Below are 23,118 nucleotides of genomic sequence, written 5' to 3' on the forward strand. Positions count from 1 at the left end.
TCCTTGCTAGTGGTTGCTAGGTGTTTCATGCTGTAACCACATCCTGACACCAGCGCTTTACCTGAAGGATGAGCTCACAGGTTGGAATATATTGTTTGCTTGAATTATTCCTCCTGTTCACAGAGGCCAAAAATTGCTTTCAAATAAAATCCCAATGTGAAACACTATATAATGGCGCAAATATGTGGGTTAAGAGTGTGTATGCATGTGTGTGTGTGTGTGTGTGTGTGTGTGTGTGTGTGTGTGTGTGTGTGTGTGTGTGTGTGTGTGTGTGTGTGTGTGTGTGTGTGTGTGTGTGTGTGTGTGTGGCGGATGGCAGAGAGCTGGCCTCTATACTGTGAGCCCAGCTGCAGTAATTGATTTCCACTGCCACACCAGAGCTAAATGACTGGGATTAGTGGACTATGAACAAGGCCTATTTATTATTGGGGTGCTCATGATTAGCTCGTTACTCAACTCACTGAGGCTCATCAAGCTGCCTGTCACAGGGGAGAGTGGGGCCTCTGTGAGGATGTGTGTGTTTGTCCGCAGATTTAAGTCCGTGTCGTCAAAAGGCCTCATCTCTATGTATTATAGCAGCGATGCTCGAGCCATCCCCACACACAAACACACAAAAATAATCACTCAGCATTTAATAGAGTGATGCAGAATGTATCTCACACCTCTGCTGCTCCATTTATTGAAAAAATGGCATTTATTTTCACACAGTCTGGCATTAATACAACAAGGTGGGGAAAATGTTTGTTATCTACTGTAACCAAGTGTAGATGTATAGGCCCTGTACTGTTTCCTCCGACAGCCCATAATATGGGGTCAGTATCAGATGTGGTGTGAAAAAAAAACAAAAGTAGGAGGGAGCAGAGAATGAGAAGTGGTGGTGGTGTTTGGGGGGGGGGGGGGGTTTCGCTGGGAGCCACAGTTAATTTCATGCTCTGCATTTTTATGTCATGCTTCAGTAATTGGGCCTCTAAACGGCAGAAACGCTCTCTGCCACAAGCCGGTGGATATTAAGAAGTGGGGATCAGCCAGAGAGTCCGACTGCATAAACACAAGTGCACAGGTCCTTTGTGCAAACAGCTGATTACAACTGTTAGTTACATTTCACTGTTAGGCAACCTCTAGTGGCCCTACTAATAATGACAGCACCACTGGAGGAAATCAAAGTGACACAGAGGAGCGGGTGGATACATGTGCTGCAGCACAGAACACACGGCTGTAGCATGTTTGTTCTTCAGGTGAAACAGTAATGTGAAGAGAGAGAAATGTGTCTCCTTGTAAAAACCTACAGAACGTCTGGTTCATTAATTATCAGAGAGACAAGCAAAGGACCGCAGTCTCCTCTACACTAATTATGTCTGCTATACAGCAACCGTCTCCATAACAAACAGACCAGGGGATTGAAGCTGGTAGAGACACTGAATAAAGCAGATTCAATCCAGCATTAAAGCTGCAAGCAGCGATGGACAGACACTCCCATACCAACCCCATGCAAGAGGGGAGGGGCTACACGCTGAGGCGTTAACATGGCAGCAGACAGGATCGACTGTTTCCACCAGGTGGAGCCAGAGCTGCACAATAGCTAGAAATCTGCTCGAAATCAGACCACAGAAGAAAAATATCAAATAAACTAAATGATTGTCACTTCCTGTTCTCACTAGGTGGCACTGAGAGTGGATTTCATGAGTATGCAGACATGTTCAGTGTGTCTCACTCCTTAGCAGCTTAATTTTAGCTCATCATATAAACAGTGGTGGGAATAACGGCGTTATAAAATGGTGTTGCTAACAGTGCAACTTTTTCCAGTAATGAGTAATCAAAAATGTACTATTCCGACCGTTAGAATGCAGTTACCGTTACCGACAACAACATACACTGTTATTTGGCTATACATGATGACCCACTGGGGTGACTCTCTCTCTCAGCGATGGGAGGTGGGTGAGGGGGAAGGAGGGCGAGACAATCACATAAGTGATGATGATTGGCTTACTGAGTAAAATTTCATCATAAACCAACCAGAGGCAGAGTAGGGCGTGTCTATACCATCTATTGCAGGGATCCCCAATAGGCGGCCCGCGGGCCAGACGATTGTGCCATTCCGGACGCTTACTTTCATGTTAATTATTTTTGAAAAAGGGGCGTCATTCCGAACCTGAAAAAAGGTGTGCCATTTCGAAAAGTTGGTTAAATGTGCTGTCGTAAAACAGGGGGATTGATTGCTGCGGTAGTACAGTGGTTCCGTACCGACCCGTACCGTACCGCATAGTGGAAACGGGGCTCAACTCCTTTTGGGGAAAGTAATGCTAATTTGAATCCTAGTTACATCACTGGAAGACAACTGAGGGAACAGCTCGTAAAACTACGTGGATTTCAACCTAGGGAGCCTGAACATTACTGATTGTTTGTCAGTTCTCACATTTTGGGGGCCGGAAGGCAAAACAAACACCTAAATATATGTTATAGAGCCTTCAAAAAGTGATATTTCCATCACATGTCCCCTTTAAGGGCTGGTGCTTATCAGAGCACCAGGCTCTGCAGCGTGTACATCAGGGCGTCTGTGTATGATCAACATTTTCATGAGCCTCTCATGAACAGCTTTCTTATGTTGCTTTGTGTACCTGCTTGTCGGCAGCAGCCATGTCAGTTGTGTAATGTACTGTAGATGTCTTCAAATGTCTGACACTATACAGACCTCACTGGAACTAAGTGGTGTAATATTTGGTTTCAGATGAAGCAACATAGCACAACGAAGTGTCTGTCTTGCTGTCTCCACCAGCCTGCTCTCAGGCTTTCTACAGTGATGACAAGTCTTTTATGGCAGATACATGTGCAGGAGCCTCTTTGTGCCGCCTCTACTATTGTGGAGCATGCGCACACGTGGTTGACATAAAAGCCGAAAAAAAGATTTTTTTTTAAACTTCAAATTATCCCTGAAAATTACTTTTTTGTGTTGTCGTGACTCTTAACTTTACACATATATATGTGTTCTTGAAGATTTTGCATCAAAATTAGCATTTTTTCATCAATTTGCTGTATCAGTGCCTTAAATTGTCATACGGTGTGACATGAAAGCTATGTTATATAAAATGAAAATGGGGTACTTTTTTCTTTTCTAACTGACTGCATCATACATTTTAATCATGACTGATTTGATATTTAACATTTCCTTGTGAAAATATATTATATTTTGGATTATTTTTCAAAATTATCATACAAAGGATGACATCGCTCCTCAATCTTTCAGGATATTTTAGAATAATTCTGTTAAACCTTGTTATAACTCTAACACAATGCTTGAGACTCTTGGTAGTTCTATTTTCCTTGTGGTCTATGGATATTTTCACAATTTATCACTAACAAAGCTGTTTTCTTGTCACAATTGTGAGCGTCACACCAAATGACATGAGTGTCACACCACATGACAAACTGCACCAAAAATGCAAAAAAGTGTATTTTATGTATTCAAACAAAAACAATTGAGGACATATCTTGTAATAAAAAACTGATTTTGGGCACAGGTTACACGGGAATTCCAATTGCTGAACTAAAGTCTTAGAACAATAACATTATCCACAAAACCATGGTCCAATATAGACACATTACATTACATTGTGTACTCAGCATGAATTAGCATTTAAAATCTACTTATGATTTAATGTGAATATTTTATGATGAAATGTTAACATTTCTACATTAGGACAAAAAATTATCAACACAGTTTTGAAAAAAACATCAAACATTTAACATTATTTCCCAGTCGGGGGTGCTCAGTGGTCAAGTCGTTAGACAATATGTCCTGTAATGTCTCTGGGTTTTATAATAAAGAATAACAGACACTTTGCTCTCGCTTGTACCGACTGTGCTCTTTACTGATAGCATTTGTACACAACCAACACTTCCGGTTTACGTACGGTACCCGATATGCACCACGTCCTGGATTAACTATATCCACCATCAGGGGGCGCTACATGAACACAACACTGTCATAGACCACAGCTCTCCTAGATCTGCTGTGGACATTACATGTCCCATGTTGGCATACGACTGAAGCCCTGATTGCCACTTCGACTCGTGACAGAGACGATCCTTTCCACATGTCATTTCACCAGTCTCCTTACATTTATTTTTAAATAGGATCTGTTAATATGCACAGCATGGCAAATGGTAAAATATGGTTACATGAAATATAAAATTGGAATGTGAAATATTATTTGTATAGATAAAAAAATCTAACATCAAACTTCTTAAATTTGTGTGTTTTGTATATTTATTTATATTAATATTAATGCAAAATAAAGTGAATGTCATATGGTGTGACAGATATGTCATATGGTGTGACATAGAAAATCCGTCACACCGTTATGACAAAGTGTCACACCACATGACATTCTGCTCAGTTAAGTTAATATATTAGCCAACTAAAAACAGCTAGCCTATAGTTATCATGTTATTCACCACATGGCAGCAATACTTCTTAAGCATTAATAAGTAATATTTGTGAAAAATAATTATTTTTCATGCAAATAATGTCACACCATAAGACACAAAACATTGACCACTATTGATGATGTCAGATATATTGCTTTTTAAATAAAAATCTAAAAGGCAGAACTCACCTCTTGACCTGGCATACCACTCCAGAGATGTTACTGTAACTTCCTGGTTGAGTGTGGTCCTCTTTATCATTAAGATGTCCAAATTATTGCCCATTCAAAATATACAAAATAGTGTCACACCGTATGACGCCCATTTTGCGGACAAAATGTATTTGGTCAAAACTTGTTTGGACATTATGCACAGACATCAAATCTTTCTGTGGGCTTTAAAAACACCTCATTATTTTATATGCATTGTACAACTATCAAATATTTATAATTTATTTGGAAATATGCTCTTATTATTAAGGTCACACATATGCCGGACAGTCACACCGTATGACATTTTTGATGTTTGGATCAAAATTCTGAGTAGAAATCTTAATACACCACCAACAACTTTGGTATTATTGTACTATATCTTGTCAGAGGAACAACATTTACATATATATTCTTAAAAAGTATAATTTTTTATCAGTATGTGACACCCGGACAGTCAGAATTGTGTTATTCGTCAGTTTGAGTCGTATACATGCTGAAGAAAATCGATTACCAATCGCATTATCTGGGTGTCTTAATCAGAGTTGGAGAACTCTGATATAAGTCGGACTAACGCGTTTGCATGCACTTCAGTTGTCCATTTATAGTTGGATTACGGCAATAATTTGTATTTTTCAAGTGTCATGTAAACGTACTGAGTAGTGCTTATCATAGACTATGCAAAACCCTGTTGAAGAAGCTCGATGAAAGTGCAGCAATGTCTGCTGGCTGAAAAATACAAAGTGCACACAACATTCACCTCTCTCATGCTGTGCCAGCTGATGTGTGACTCCTTTGCCCTGGGTGGGTGGCTCAGAGACAACAGCAGTGAGTGAGACATTTTGAGTCTGTGCTGCTGCTGCTGTTGATGCTGGAGCAGCAGATCAGTTTGTCAGCAATAAGCAAACCTTCCTCCTCTTCATATCCATCGAGGATTTTTAGTGTATCAGGGTTGTGTGGTTGATAAGCTGTTGCCATAAACTCAACAGAAAAAAAACAATTATAGTCAACTTCTGTGCTGTCAGTCATGTTTGAACAGCTCAGTTTTAACTCATCAGTGACGATATAATAGATAAAGATGAGGCAGACATCCATGTTGGAATTTTCTTTTTTTGTTGTTATATTAAATGGACAACGAGGAGTTTTGGAAAGCGAAATGTTTTCATATTACATTAACCATGAGCCTCTGCGCGCACGGTGAAATTCTTGGACCGGCGAAAGACGGACGTCTTGCCAAGAATGTTTTCATTCATCAACAATCAAAGTCAGAGGTTCGAAGACAATCACATACCGTCGTAGTTCCGACCATAAACGGCGATTCGGCGGCGTTATTCTCATGACCCACCGGGAAGCGTCCGCGAAACCGAAAGTAAGGAAACACTGGTCGGCTCGCCCAGCACTTCCACCATTAATTAAAATAACAAAATAACGATAGAGACAAAACGATATATTTATCGAAAATGGAACCATTAACAAGTGTGGGTAGCGTAGATTCATCCACATTAATATGAGACTTTTTTTATAACCAAATAGAAACTCCTCGTTGTCCCTTTAAGATTCCTATTATTTCAAATGTCTGCTTTTTATTGTGACCAATAGTCATGACTACAGAAATCTGCCATCTAACTTTTGAACCATGTCCTAGTACTGTTTGCTTTTCTTGTAGTGTTTTGACGATTCTTCATGGCAGTTTGTCAGCTTTCTATCATATTCTGCATGCTTTTTTTTCTATGTTATAAAGTCAGTGGAGATTATGTCATGACACTCTGAAATAATACAAAAATGTGGAGACAAAAATATACTTTTAAATCAATTCCTCCAGGATGTGAACATGAGAAAAATGATTTGGCCAGAAGGAGCTGTACTATGACTGAAGTAATAAAGCTGTAGACTTGAGGTTGAAGGTGGTGGGCACAATGTGAACTCAACGTTGTCTCCTGCTCCTGTAGAAGAGCAGCAGTGCTGCTACACCATGGGATGGAGGGAATGCTGACATCTATTGGTGGAAAGGTGAAGTGCACTTCTGCATCTATATATACATTTTCTCACATTCTGAAGAACTTAAGACTTGACTCTTCTACATTTCAGAGAAAAATATTGTGCTTTTACTGTAATCATTGTGTCCCTGATGAGGACAACATCTGTACTGCAACAAAAAAAAAAAATCCCTTATTCTTTCATATAAAAAAAAATATGGTTGGTGAGCGGGCCTTTTCCTACCAACCTCCCGTTAGACATCAGGCAGGTCTGTTTGAGGTTTTTAAAGCAATGCTAAAGACCCATGTATTTACTGTTGCATATGGGTCTTTCTTCAGTAATGTCCTGTTTTAAGTATGTGTTGTGTTTCTGGTATTGTTCCTGCTTGTAAATTGCTTGCAGTTTTTGATGTGTTGTACAGCACTTTGATGTAAAGTGCTTTATAAATGTATTATTATCATCATTATGACAGCAAGCCATCGCTGCATGTCTTCCCCTGACTTCCTGTCTCTCTCATACTGCAACTATCGTAATAAAGGCACGAAAAAAGGTGGCATCCCAATTTCCAGCAAGGGACTTAATGCAGATTGGGCTGCTTTTTATGATGTATGTTTGACTATTAACTGTATATTGTAGCCTTGTAGCCTTTTGCTTATTATATGATGTGTATTTGCATAATGCTGTTCCTTCACTTATATATTATATCTTCTATTTGTTCTGATTCCAGTATGTCTTCATATATGTGTGTACTAAACTGATGCATTCTATTTCTTTGTTATTTGTGATTTAACACATGTATTTATTATTTTTCTCCTGGCTTGTCCACTATTGAGGGGTCTGACATGTCTTCATGACCTTGATTGTGTTCAGCTGTTGTATCATGAAACTGTTAGATTCTACGTCACTTCCGCCTCTCCTCACAACGCTGAAGAAAGCTGTGTTTGAAACACGTAGCCTACGTTGTGGGCCCCTGCTGCCTGGACTAAAGAGAAATTAAGGGTGTATTCACACCTGTTTAGTGCGCACCCTGGTGCGCACCAAATGTTAAAATGATACAATGTTTCATTTTTCAGTTAGTGCGGTCAAAGATATTCAATAAATGGAAAGATACTCCATGAGCGGCTGCTCCAATGATATGAAATGGTATACACTTCCTGTCTCTCTAAATGGGCGTGGCCAACCGTCACCACCTCGTCTGTGAACGTGTGTGTGGATTTATACAATTTTTAGGTAGATGAAAGTGAGATATTTATATTTCCTTATGATAACATTAAATATTTACACTACTAACAGTAATATTTAGCATGACAAAAATAATTTAAATCATTTTCACGGGAGTTCGCGGCCGTTTGTTTGACGTTGCCTAGGAGATCTGTGCCAAATCTCGTGAGAGTGTGTCGTAGAGACAGAGACAGGTCTGGAACAAAGTGGATTTTCTCCGGATCTCTCCGTCTGGAAGTTGCCATTTTGGTGTCAAACTGTTCAGAAGAGATGTGGCTTGTGAAAAATGAGTCCAAAATTTGCTTCAGTGACCGTGGGGAGAAAGACCCGACCATAATCGGTGTTCACATTAAATTGTCCCATAGGAATCAATACACTCCAAGCTGCCTCTGGTCTCTCTAAAGGGGTGTGGCCGTGCAGAAGCCCACGTGACATGCATACAGGAAGCTGACTCGTCATGAAAGGTATGCACGTCTGTCCGTCCTGGGTGAGGGATCCCTCCTCTGTTGCTCACCCTGAGGTTTCTCCTGTTTTTCCCTGTTAAAAGGGTTTCCATGGAGTTTTTCCTCAGTCGATGTGAGGGTCTAAGGACAGAGGATGTTGTTACGATGCCATGTAAAGCCCTTTGAGACAAACTGTTTGTAAAAACGGGCTATACAAATAAAATTGCCTTGCCTTGCCTTGCCTTTATAAACCGTCTTTGGTGCGGTTGCGTTCACACCTGCTTTTTATCACTCGGGACCAAACTTGGAGAACGTCACGTCTCCATGACTACCAGCTGGAATCTGGAAGCGCTGATTGATAAAACTTTTATGATGGAGACTCAAGTAGAGCCGGTTGTTAGTAGCTCTGGTCATTTATTTCTATATTGTTTGCATGTATAACTCTGTTTGGTACTTCCGGCTGGTTTCCGGTTGCGTTCACCCAGCTCGGTCCCGTTAGTTCCTGGTTAAACGTTAAACACGGCGGACCTCTGCTGCTGCAGCTCGGTAATCAGCTGCTCCACGGACCCGAGGGACGGACGCCGACCTGTCCGGTGTCTGAGCGGACTCAGCGGACACGCACCGACCGGCTGCCCCGCTGCTGCTGCTTCGTTTGTGGGGACAGAGCTCCGCAGCACCGGGCGGTCTCCCCGCTGCGTTAACCCGTTGTCAGCGACTACGGGAGCCCTTTTAGCTCAAACGTGTTGAGTTCGCCTGGCAGTTGGCTCGCACCAGAGTGCGGTTGCTTTCACACCTAAACTAGTGCGCACCAGAGTTCGTCTGGAGCCGAACCGAGACCACCTCCTCAGGCCGCACTAGTTTTGGTGCGCATTAGAGTGCGATTTGCTTTCACACTGACCCAAACTGGACCAAATTTAGTGCGCACCAGATTTAGTGCGCACTAACACTGCAGGTGTGAATACACCCTAAGAGGATATACCTATGAGAATCTGTGTTTTTTCTGAGCCCAATTTCCTACACAGTTTTTTTCAGGCAAAGAACTGTGGTTTCAAACTTGGACATGCTCACTCTAATTCTTGCAGCTTCCCACTTAGTTCAAAAACCAAAGTACTAAGTGCTGAAGTTCAAAGTGTGATGCAGCCAGCACCTGGAAACTGTTCTCTCCACGGCTGATTCTTTACATCCCATCCGTAAAGCTGTCGATCAGGACAGAAAACAGTTGAGACCGACAGAAAAACACAGTGCAACTCAGGTGACTGTGGATGATTTACAGTCATGGTGGATATGTGAAGCCTGAGGTTTGTACCCAGTAAAAAAAAAAAAAAAAAAAAAAAAGTAGTGTTTCTCCACTGGCCCGGGGAAGACACTGAGCCCCCCACATGTTCACTTGTTCCACAGGGAAAGGAGTCAGCTGGATATGCAAAATGGAAATATAGACCTCATTGTCTGATGCAGGGAAGACTTTTTTTTTCTTTTTTACCCTGGTGAGTAGTCACTAATCAGCCATAGCCTTTGATTTCCTTCCCCACTGCGCTTTCATATTACTATGACAACGTCAGACAAATACACTGTAATAGGGGTAAAAGACAACTCTTCATCTCTAACCTTGGGGTGGTGTTGAAAGAGAATTTGAGCAGATGTGCTGAGTGAATCGGCATTTTCTTCTCCCTTTCATCTCAGCCATAAAAAGCCACCTTAAAAATGGCTGCTTCCCCAAATCCGATCCCTCCCCCCACCCCCCTTCCACCCCTTCCTGCCTTCTCCTCATGCAGCTGAGGAAGTGAGAGGATCATTAGACATGAGTATCTGTTTGTCCTCACCGTCGCCATCTCATCATCTTTCCTTTCTCCTCTTTTCACCCCATCGTGTAAAATAACCTTGCGACTTGGAGCTTCTTCATATCACTTGCTGTCAATCAAAAACAAAAACCGAAGACTCACTCAATGTCTTTGCATGCCATCACAGCTTTCCCCTTTGCCTAAGAAATACTGGTGTCAATGAGGGCAGGATTTACATAACACTGTAAATACCAACACTAATGCTAAACTACATTTTGTGAACAATATAAATATGATTGCAGTGTTGGTGTAGAAATCCTTCCAACATCAAGATTCAGAAAAAAGTGAAGATTAGTTCATAACATTATTTTAAACTGAATTTAACTAACAGTAAATACAGCAATATGTACAACGTAACACAGCTGATTTACCCCAAGTGACAGGTCATCTCAAAAAGTTACAAACTCATTTTACTTTTATAAACTAACAAAGAATTACCACATTAAATAGCATTTGATATTTTATTTTGTTATGACATCCTGGACCCAGACTGATCGCAGCATCCACTGGTCAGGAAGCGGCAATATGAACACACAGGTTCAGTGCTGGACTGTCTCCGTCTATCACCTGACTGGCTTCACTCAGTATGCTGACTGTCCCACAAGAGGGAAATAAGACGCTGTATGCAAACGAGTCAAGTCTGGCGCTGTTTCAAACCGACCATCACTTGGCTGTGTAGGCTACTGACGCAGGCTGCAACCACTGCCTCAACTGAGGAGTGGACCCCAGAGGCCAATGAGTCTCTAGAGCAGTGGTTCTCCAACTATAATTACATCAAGGACCCCTAAACTGATACAAATTAGACCACAGACCACTCAATACGCTTTACACTGTTTTTTTGTCGCATTCACCCTTTCACACACACATTCATACAGCACTGCTCACAGACAGGCTTTTTTTTTGGGGGGGGGGGGTAATCATTCACACAGGGCAAGTGTGGGTTCAGTGTCTTGCCCAAGGACACTTCGACATGCAGACTGGGGGAGCCAGGAATCGAACCACCAGCCTTCTGGTTAGTGAACGACCTGCTCCTGAGCCACAGCCGCATCGGACAAAATTTGGAAACAGATACCAGAAATACACAAATATTTGTTCTGGGGCTGAATAACGTTACTTTTGTAGTCAATGTATGTAACATGAATTTTTGGAAAATTTTCAAAAAATTTCTGGAAAAAAATCTAATATAGTGTATTTCTAGAAAAAAAGATTTGGTAAAATTTCGAGAAAAAGTTGGGGACCCCCTTGAACCCTCTCAAGGACCCCTGTGGGTCCCCGCACCCCACTTTGAGAACAGAAGAGTTTACAGATTGAAATGTGCTGCTGGAGTCACAAAAAAATGATAACAGCCAAAACACAGAGGAGATTAGTGCAGGTGAAGGAGAACTATAAAAGCGCAATAGAGAGGAAGCTGCAGAATAACAACAGAGGTGTGGAAAGGGATGATGATGACCATCACTGGCTATACAAGAAGATCAGCCAGGCAACATCACACATCTCACAGTGGCCCTGCTCTGATTATTAGGCTCAACTCAAAGTGGAACTACCATTGCAATGTCCCTCCGCCTCCATTTATGACAACCTATTTCAAGTTTGTATTTTTCTTTCTGCTGTCCTCTCTGGATCTCTCTGTCCTCATTCTGCAGGTATCTCTGTTTTGGAGCAGCAGAGTCCAGATCTGCCACTACAACCATTGTTAGGGCCTAACACCGAGTGTGCCAGAGCCGCCGTCTCTGGCAGCAGAGGTGTAAGGCCTATTGTTTTTGGAGGGATTATTATCATTCTGCTGGGATATTTCATTTTTTCAGGTCCTTGACATACATGAAAACTCACGAAAATTGGCAGAGAATCTGGAGTCTGATTGATCTATGGTGCATACAGATGAGTTTGTGTAGTGTGCCTCGAAGCAATGCAATGAATTTCACTACTTGGCAGCAACCAAACGGGGACGCAATTTAAATTTCCAGAGAAAAGCAAATACTCAGCTGTTGAAATGCAGCTGCCGTAGGCATCGCAGGTCAACATGAACAGAGGTGTTTTCAGCAGATGGACGGACTAGGCTGCGTTCATGTCCCACACCTGGGCATGTGGACATGCTTGTCTTCCTCAAGAGCCATCAGTAGGCGGGAGTTACTTTACTCTCTCAGCTTGGCCGGTCTCCTTCAGAACAACTCCAAGACCAAGACTAGACTGGCTAGTCTACACAAACTGATGAAGACACTAGGATAAGGGGCGTTTCGAAACGTCTTCAAGAAAAAAACTAAGTCCAGTTGACTTGATTAAAGGGATACTTCACCCAAAATCAAAAATTCACCAATTGTCTACTCATGCCAATGAAGGGTTTGGAGAACGTTCAGAGTTAGCAAAACGCTTTTGGAGTTTCAGGGGGGGTCCAGCTGGCAACGGATTTTCACATAATGGCGGTGGATAGAGTTCACTTTTGAATCGTCCTAAACACACACTATAGCCGTTTTCCCACTAAAATTAGCGGGTCGACGCGGGTTTTTTAAACGCGGGTCGACCCGCTAACAATTGGCATTTGGCCCCTTTCCCATTGACCAAAATGAGCCGAGTCTGACCCCCCGCTGAGGGATCAGACAGAGCATAAACCAGTCGGCCCACTCTCATCCGTGGTGCAAGAGACACACAGTCATGCCACAGCCGCCCGCCGCGGAGTGTCCGTCCGCCGAGGCAGACTCTCTGGCTGGCTGACCTGGAGCACCAGGACCGCGGAGGACAGAGAGTCTGCTGCGGCCGGATGACGGACGTCCGCGGCACAACACATCAGTTAAACACACTGTCGCTTCTTTTCTTTTCTTTTTTTCTATCGTTTTTGGTCAGTGTTCTCTGATCTTTTGATCCCAGTCTCGGATGAGAGCAGAGCGGAGCAGAGCTTTGTTTTGGTACGTGATATGAGACGCGACCGGCGCGATGACGTGGCGTCACGTAACGTTCAGTGTCATCACATAAATTAGCGGGTTGACCCGGGTCTGGCGTTCCCACTGCAAGCCGTTCGGAGCCGAGCCGATTAAAGGCGATTTTAACACGCGTCGCTTGCCCAGTCGTTTGACCCGCGTTGACGCGGGTCGACGCGGCTCGGTGCGCCTTTCCCACTGCCACCAAAAGCCAATTGTTAGCGGGTTTAAACGGGTTTTTTGGCCAGTGGGAAAGGGGTATGAAACATCCAAATACCTCCAAACTGCTCGTCTGTACTGACCCAAGTGTCCTGAAGCCGCCACATGGAAAAGTTGTTCAGGAAAAAATTTGATTTCTGTTTTTAGCCGTGTTGTAGTAGTAGCTCCCAGTGGCTGCGTAAGATTTGCTGCGAGACATTCTTCTGTGTTTACATCATACAGCCAATGGTTTACAACGACAAACTGACATCTCGCAGCAAATCTTGCTCATGCGCACAAACATCAACAGAGCCACTGGGAGCTACTGCTACAACAAGGATAAAATCACAGATCAAATTAATTTTTTTCGTCTAGGTCCAGTCCTCAGCCAATTTGCAAATTTGCAACATTAAAGCAAACAACAGCTCATTACTTGTTGTGAAATGTTTTTAACATGTCACAGGAGCTGCTGGCTGCTGGAGCCACAGTGTGTTCCTGAGGTCGAGAGAAATCACACACCACTTGACTGGCTACAGAGGACAAAAGGCAGTCAGTCCATCTGTTCTCTCATTGCAGGCCATGTTCCCGGGGTTAAAGTGTTCTCCCTTGCTTGTTTTGTGATTGACTCTAATTGGCTGTGAATGGCTCTTCGGTTCACTCAGGGCAGCCTTTCATGAGCCTGGAAGACTGACTGCCTCGATGGCTTTTGAGTGAAGCTCTTGGTGAGCTGCTGAAAGCTTACAATGTGAGACGAGCTACGGACGAGGCGCTATCAACAAGGAAGATGACATTCATTATCAAAGCTCATTAACCGTCAGTGTTTCCCCTAGAAACGTTTCGCCCTGGCGGCAAGTCTGTCAGTTACCCCACACACACACACACACACGGCCCATCAGGCCCACACAATGGTAGGAGAAGCACTGACTACACAATAAAATGTGTCCCCCATGACAAGAAATAAACATTTGACGGCACTGACACGACAACTTCATGTGACACAAATGCTTTCAATAATATTGTGTAACTTACAAAGTCTTACAATGATGATCAATAGCATGAAAACCTGAGTGTTTGAGGTAAGATGCCATTGACATACAGCAATCTGATGCTCTAATATATCTTCAACACTGAATATGAAGTATTGATGATCGATGAGTGAAATAAATCTGTTATATAACAGCCACAGCGATGCAGTTGGTGATTATCATGGTCTGGTCACATATGGTAGTTAGAGACGCACTGAACCACTTTTCTCAGTTCTGAAGTGATTCAAATACACGCTGATACTGGTACTGATGATTATAGCTGGACTAAACCTGCCACAGAGCAAACGCATTTTAACTCTGAGCCTTTGTGGAGTTTGCTAAGAGGTTAGTTTGTCTTAATCTAGTGTCTGCTGCTGCGTGTCTTTTTTATGTCTATTACATATTATAAAGCTGTATTGTGTATTTAGGCTATCTATTCTATTTAAAGATGGTAATGCTTCTCTGTAATATGATAGAGGCTTTATCCCTTTCCATGACAGAAAAACATCACTGCAGGAAAACCAACAACATAAAACACTAAACAAGTGTGGTCTGTTCTGTCTCTCACCTCTCTATGACTTCATAATAATTAGGAGGCAAGCCTCCTCTCTGAATTAAATCAGCACCATGCATTAATTCTAATCAGCATGTGTAGCAAGGCTTGACCAACAGGGCTCGATGGGCTCTACATTGCGTCTGTGTGTGTGTACGCGCACACACATGTCATATACAAGGCCAGCCATGCTGAACCATGCTCTTTAAGGTTCACTAGAGCTCTCTTGCCGCAGCAGAACACTTTTTGCCAGTGCAGGTGGTCTCTGACCTTTACAGGAGCGGTCTCCTGAGTGAACCTCACTGAGCTGTGGCCTTTAAACAAACACCAGCGCAAATCACTCAATGTACAGGGGGGTCCAAATGTCTGAGATAAATAGGTAAGTGGTCTCAGACATTTGGACACCACCAAATGACATTTACTGTTTTTACCTTTCACCTTTGAATGGGATTTCTCCTACAAATATGCAGAGGTACACAGTTGAATGTAGACTTACCTGAGCACAGTCATTAAGTGTGTTCATTAAGTAAATATGATTCTTCACCAGAGATGGTGGTCTGTCCTGAGCTCCAGGTTTGAAGGTTTAAAAGTGAAGATTAATTCAGATGTAAATGTTTGCTGGGTTTTCCACGTTTTTCCACTCTTAACTTTCACTTGTGTTACAGTCACACTTTACAGCATGCCGTTTCCTTATTTATAGTGTTGACATCAAGGTGCATCAATTGTATGAATTTGGAGAGATGATTAAAATCCCTAAGACTGAAGTGTGTCATCCAAAATCTGTCTTTATGAACATTAGGTCTCTTGTGATTGATCAGCCAGATTGAGGACATAGACAGCCATATACTATTATACACATGGAGGCTTCGTCCATATGTAATATTTCAATAAGAGATCAGCTCGATTACAATCTGCACTATCTGTCTTTATTATCCAGCTCTGTCCTGAAACATTTACTATAATTTCATCACTATAAGAAAAAAATCTGTGTGAAACTTTCGACTTTCAACTCAATGAAGAATCATCTCTCGTGTTCCGGTTGGTCACTGTGATGAACAGTTCTGTCACACACTGTAGATGATGTCAGTGAGGGTAAAATACTTAACAGTTAAAGCTGGACTAAATGTAGTTTAAAAAGTGAGTGTCTGAACATTGGTAGTGATTTAACAGGTCTTTGGTACCAGCATTTCTTCTATTTCAACATACCACTACTTTCTCTTGTGTACCGACACTTCTTACTATCCGCTGGTACTCCTACTCCTGCACCATGATGCTGCAGCAGAACTAGCTTAAGAGTAAGTCAACAGCAGGTAGTTTGTTGGATTTGACGAAGAAAACAGCAAAAGAAGTGTGTCAAGACAGAAAATGAAGAGACTGGAGAAGAGACACGACGCTGACTGCAGCACACCAGCACCTCACAATCACAAATGTGACTGAAACAACATTTTCAGCATCTTTTTTTTTCTCTAAGAGAAAAGTACAACATCTAGTCAGTTAAAGTGTGACAGGGCTGGTTAAGTAGTTTATATGGTGATTCACTTACTACTGTAACACACACTCAGTTCAGTAGTCAGTTTAAAGGATAATTTCCGTTTTTTACAACCTGGACCTTATTTCTAGCATAAAATACGATCATTTACTCACCCAGATAACTTTGGTGTCATTTGGAGTCGTTTTGACGAAATTAGCACCAGTGGAGCGGCGCGTATATCCGTATAATGCGAGAACACGGGGAACGCAATGCAGCCTCTAAATAACGCATTATCCGCCGCAAAACTCGTTCATTTCGCCAATATTTTGTTATGATACACTAGTGCTATTCCCCTCCGAGCCCGTGGTGGCATGTTAACAACATCCGGGGTCCCTAGGTTGACCTACTAACCTCTTATCTGGATGATGTCATCTCCGACCGCTGCCCGGCTCATTCTGATAATAATCATTCCGCTTCGGCATTTGGGTCCATTCTTATCTCAACTAGCCGGAGCTTTAGTGAGTCCAGGCTGCGGAGAGGAAGCCTGTGGAAGCTGAACTTCATCCAGCTGCTCATTTTGTTCTGACAAGTCAGAAATAGCAGAAATGAACCATAGCATAGTGGTAGCAAGTTAGCCGCGCCGCGGTCGAAGATGACACCATCCAGGTCGGAGGTTAGTAGTCAACCTACAGGCGCAGCATGTTGATAACATGCCACCACAGGCTCGGAGGGGAATAGCACCAGCATATCATAACAAAATATTGGCGAAATGAACGAGTTTTGCGGCGGATAATGTGTTATTAAGAAAATTGAATTTGAGCCCACTCTGGATCATAAAATGAATGTAATAACTCATCTCTCAGACGTTGTAGGTCAAACTTTGTGCAAAATTCTATTTGAGAGTAAATCCGGGATGAAAGTGTGTATTTTTTTTTCCGCATTGGATAATGCAGGCGCACGGATTATACGTCAGCCTGTACACGATTCATCAGCCACTGCTATTGGATCCGTAATCCGTCATTCAAACGTCTGAGACACACACACACACACGGAGCTCGGGCTCGCCCCAAGCTTTGAATATCCCGCCCGCTCGATAACGACCAATCAAATTCGTTTTCCTTACTCGGGTAAACTCGTGTTGCAGCTCGTGACAACTCGGCGCGACAAACAGGACAAACGGCCATTTCTGTACACCTTTAAGAAATACATTGTGTTTGTCATTATGGAAAAAGGAGAACAAAAGTGCTTCTGTACCTTGGACTTGAGGGCCCAGTACTGCTCCGTGCCATATTCCACATGTCTGAAAGCAGTCAGATAGTCGTAGCTGATGACGGCCGTCTGCAACAAACAGGTAAAGCTCCAACAGGTTAACAACTGAGGAGTGACAGATGGTTGTCCCACTGCACAGTAAAACCATAATCTGAAGCCTCACTATGAAGTCATTTTGAAACATGTGTAAATGTTGATATGAATGGAATGATTCCAGAAAGGACTGAGGGACAGTTAGTTCAAACAAAAGTGGTCATACTCTGACAGCATCATCAACATGTTGTACTAAACTGTGTTTCACAAGTCTCATCCTCAACAGAAATGTTGCATGCTACCTATCTATCCTCAGAGTAATGAGTTTAAATCAACAAACGAGGTTTATCCCCGGCCACAAGAAAGCACGTGATCATTTATTATGCAGAATGACAATTTGCTTCCTGTGCTTGAAGATGTTATTTTCAAAAGCTCATTATTATGGATTTCTCTGTCATTTAGAACAGGTGACTCCACTTGGACTTCTTTGGTACAGTAACTTTGACTGGGAACTTGAAACTTACTTGAACTCTAGAATTGCTACACTAAGCTGATAGTAAACTGTTATGCAGAAGCTTAAAAGAAAACCTACTCTGTGTGGACTGAAGCTTCGTTTCCCACAAACTTTTGTAAACTCACACAGCCCAGTTCTGTTTTTATAGTTATTCCTGTAGGCGTCTTTTTATGCTACAGATTTTACAGTCAGTAGGTCATTTCAGGGGGTCATTAGATTCTGTGAATATACGTAGAACATGTGTGAACACTTTTTTTTAAAGTACTTCTGAATATTTTCAATCAAGTTCCCCTGTATTTAAAGCAGAAGTAAGCAATCCGGTCGTTTTGGCTAATGCTGCGTTCCAGGCAGGCTTTTGAAACCGTAAATTAGCTTCAAGTCACAACTTACGATTTTGTAGCGTTCCAGGCAACCCACTCGTGTCGGAAAAACACGAGTTACGAGTTTCCTTGAACGCACCATAACAGTCCTCGTCCCTACGTCACCACATTCACGGCGTCCCTTGGCTGCACACACAGCCCTGCATGCCGTTCTCTCTCCTCATTGGATAAAAACTGTAGGATACGATAAATGTTTTCTCCTCGGCTCAGAGCAGAGCAGAGGGACTGGGAGACCCGTGTTTCGGTCCAAACACTCTATGTAAGTGATTGCTGTCGGAAGATATAACTATTTAAGACTTATATTAACACAAATATATCACTTACTTCTGCTTTAAATTCAAGTAAAATCTTGAACAATTTTCACGATCTATACTCTGACTCAAGTAAAGGAACTCTACTGCTAGACCTCCCTAAAGCTAATGGTTATTCATTTAGTTGTATGTTAACTTGTTGTTTGAGTTCTATTCTAGTCTCCAAATTAGCTATCTTGAGATATATTTACCTGATGGTTGTTTAATCTTGTTCTATTTAAACATACCCATGATTTTATTTTTCTTTCTTAAACACGTTGTGTTGCATTTTATGGACGAATTGCGCTATAAGTTTATTATTATATTAATATTCTATAGTGCGCAGGGGCAGGCCCACTATCAAGAAACTAGTTCTACAAGTATAGATTGGTAGTTGCTTGCTAACCTACTTTCTGGTTCAGGTCCCTAGGAACTAAAACAGGTCATAAAACTAAGGCCGTCAAGCAATGCAAAAAAGAGAAGAAATAATTAATTACATGTTCTGTGATTAATTCATCTAAATTATTACATAAAGTCATCCTGTGAAAGTATTTAAAAATGTTTCAAATCAAATGAATTTTGGCAGATGAGTAAAGTTAAACATTAGCGATGGGTGGACAGAACCAGCTCAGTCTGGAGAGTGAGTGCGTTAACACAGATTAGATGTGGCTTCCCCTGTAAGGAAAAAACTTCCTAATATTAATCTCAATTAGGACAGAGAGGTAACTCACAGTGGCTGCAGCTCGTCCAAAGCGGATGACACTCAGGTCACTGATGTCCAGCTGCCTGTTGTACGCATAAAACCCAGAGGAGACCAGAGCCGCTGTAGCCAGAGAGGAGACCTTCAGGAGCCGACCAGCCATGGGCGATACTGGAGGAAGAACAAACATGAAGAGTATATTCTCACAGACTGCAAACTCCACAAAATGACAGAAGAAAGTGTAATGTGCAGGAAAACATGTGGAAGCAAAGGTGAAAGAAATGGTGTGACAACTCTGAATGACTTTGCTATAGATTTGATTTCCTGGTGTCACTTTCTGCTCTTAAGGAAAAAAGGCAATATTCTGTCTCAACATTGTCGAAAGAGAAAGACATTAAGCGGGAAGGACTGAGGAGAAACATGAGGATGAGCGTGGGATAGGATGGTGAAGGAGAAGAAGAAGAAGATGTAGGAGAATCAGATGAGGAGACAGATGATACAAAGACAGAGAGCAGGTAAAACATTGTGCTCTGTGGACCAGGGCTAACTTGTTTGTTTTATTTAGTTCCACACAAAAACATTCAGTTATTTTTTTATATTATTAATATTGTTGTTATATCAATACTATTGAAAAAAACGTGGTAGGAGCGCACACCAGAATTGAAGAGGAGCTGACAACCGTAACAAAAACAGTGGAGGAAGAAAAAAGCAGTCGCTCAACTCGTAGCCTTGATGTAGAAAATATATACAGCACACCCTGAGGAAGACCTATGTGAGGTCGAAACGTCGGTCCTTATTTAATAAATTATATATATATATATTTTCTACATCAAGGCTACGAGTTGAGCGACTCCTATATCAATACTATTAACATATTATTGTTATTAAAATACTTTTTTACTGACTCTTTATAATGTAACACCCTCTGTATCTGTAGTGTCACAACTGCATCTAATACAAAATAGAAGATCAGTTATTATTCCTCTTATTAACTTCTATTTATTGGTCATAATAAATTCACACCTGGGCCACCAGGGCTTCTTGACTGTCAAGACCACCCACCAGTCTGGGAGGATTGGAGTAGTTAGTACTTTTCACAGTGCATATAATTTGTTCTTCTGATGATCTGATGTGTGAATGAAGTGCTCCTCTGATTTTTTGAGCACTGTATTTCAGCTCAAATCAATTTGTACCTTCCTTATTAAAAGGCTGCAGACATATCTACCAGAACAACAGCAAACACACACACACACACACACACCGACCAGCCAGATGTGAGAGGGCAGCTGGGCCTGGTTACCACCGTCCAACTGGACCACATCTCATAAGACACCTCGACAAACAGGCATCAAGGTTCAACTGTATTTAAGTCTATAGAAAAGCGACCTGCGTGTCCTAATTACTTTATATCTCAATCACTAGTTTGAAGTTTTCTTCTTCTTTTTTATTACGGTATCTTTTAAAGGAATATGCAAACAGTCCTCAGCTGAAGTAGACATCATGCACAGATGTTTGAAATGAACTGTGATCCACCATCGCCCTTCATTGTAATTTGAAAGGTCTCGACACCACAGCTTCATCTAATGAAACAACAGACTGACTGTTTATTACTCTATTCTAAGTTTCACCTTCTTAGCTGTGACTCCAGTTCTGCTGTTGGCACTGATGACTGGGACATTTTCAAGAACAGAGTTCATAAATATTTCACTGTGATTAAGGGATGGATCAGCTGTAATGTAGTCACCACCTCCACAGGTGAGAGATTTAGGCTACCTATAGGCTACAACATGTTTATTGATACTTCATAGTCATTATTAGTAGCCATCACAACATTTACACATTTCTATTATTCATTCATTTTGTTTATTTAAAGCTAGCAGCATGTTTAATTTTTAATTTTATAGTATTTGTTAGATAAAAACCATTAACAAAGTTATAATAAAAGCTTCATAAAGAACTTTATTGCCCATTCAAACCTACATTGATTTCAACAATTTACAGCAGTTGAAACGGGTACAAAAGAATGTGATACAAGGATGATGTCAACACTGTAATGTGCTATTTACAATCAACCAACTACTTAAGTATAAAGATAAAATCACACCACCAAGCTGTGAATGATCAGGCCACAACTTGTCCAGCAGAGTGTTTTGGAGTTGTTGGATTGTGTATTTGCTGGGTTTGATGAGGGACAGGGGACCTGTACAGTACCATTCACCTCCATGGTGTTTGATTAGCAGCTCACATCTCTGCCCCACGGATCTCAAAACAACATGCACCAATAATTATAGTAACCTACGCCTATGACTATGGGATTATGGCAATAGGATGAATTTGCCAAAATGTTGAACTATCTCTTTAACGTTAAATAGGGATGCCAAGTAGTCACCTTTTAAGCTAATGAGAAAATAGCACAGGAGAGGAGCAAGCAGAGCCTCATCATTTCATTGGATCCTATTTCGTCACACTCGAACACAGATACTGACAGCAACAATAATTCCTCGGCCCCGGTGTATGCAGAGCAGCCTTCAGCTACACCTGCTCCCAGTTCGCTACATGGTGTTGTGGATGTGGATGTCTGTCACAGCAGTTCAGACAGCCAGTTAAGCAGCAGTTTGTGAAGCTGCACTGGTCTGTTGTTCCTTGATCTCTGCTCCTGGTTTTAAAACTACAAAGCAGCCGCTGAAAGCAGTTCAAAGTGTTCACAAAAAATATCTTCCAGAGGAAAGACGGTAGTCAAGACGGATGGAAATTAGCTTTGAGCTAAGTCCAGCATATTTACATGATGTAGCCTATGCATAATACTGATAATGTGCATTGTCCTCGTCATATAAACTAAATCCGTGCTGAAGTTGTAGGCCATGTTGAAAATGAAGACCATGACCTGGATGACCGAGAACCACAGGCAAAAAAGTCAATACTGTATGAAATGAACCTATCATGTATGTAAAGTGAAGCTAACAAACCCAGCTCAAACTGCTAGCACTGTCACTCTGGTCATCATGTTAGTCTGTGTCTGTATGGATGCTGCTGCTAAATGAAGGACAGGAGACGCACGGAGATTTGGTCCTCATTCTTTTGGATTACATCCTGCAGAGTGCATGACCTGATGCTGCACTGCAAATATTATACATTACATTGTGTCCAAATTGTGTTTCAACAATAATGATTCTATTTAACGGCAGGCTCCTGTTCAGCGCCCTTTGTTATTAGCTAAACTAAAAACCTCCTACCCTGACAGTTTGTGGAATATACAGTATGTGACTTATCACTGTGTTCTCATCCTCTGTAATTTAAGGGCATTTCATTTCCAAAAAGTGAGGAGACACAAAATACCAACTGAAAAATTAGTAAGAAAAACTGATGTATCAGAAACACAAACATCTTCATTCATCCCTGCCTGATACCACACAACTTGTATGTAATGCAAATGTGTCGTCTCAATGTTCAAACAGAGGAAACGCCTTAGGTTTTTTTTTTAGTAGAACTGATCGTTGTACTTGATCTGCAGAAATAATGTGTCACCCTTCAAGCAAGGTCACCATATGTTGCATCCTTAAATTTGGCAATTAAGCATCTTGTTTTCAGGGCTGAAATGGCACACAGATGATATGGTGCAAATGGTTGGACTTTTAAACAGGCCAATGTTAACCTTCATATTGA

The 23,118-nt window shown here is 41.7% G+C and overlaps 1 protein-coding gene across 1 annotated transcript in view; it reads right to left on the reverse strand.

Annotated features, from left to right (window-relative positions):
• adck1 (aarF domain containing kinase 1) overlaps window positions 1-19,618 on the reverse strand; it is a gene marked incomplete at both ends in the record, with an annotated part of 73,546 nt that extends 53,928 nt beyond the window's left edge. Inside the window, 2 exons of the mRNA XM_083998031.1 lie at window positions 17,524-17,607; window positions 19,487-19,618. Coding sequence (XP_083854157.1) covers window positions 17,524-17,607; window positions 19,487-19,618 — 216 coding nt within the window. The remainder of the gene's footprint in view (window positions 1-17,523; window positions 17,608-19,486) is intronic.
• Between the last annotated feature and the right edge of the window lie 3,500 nt (window positions 19,619-23,118).

The sequence above is a fragment of the Trachurus trachurus genome, assembly GCF_905171665.1.
Source record: "Trachurus trachurus genome assembly, chromosome: 22".
Taxonomy (NCBI): Eukaryota; Metazoa; Chordata; class Actinopteri; order Carangiformes; family Carangidae; genus Trachurus; species Trachurus trachurus.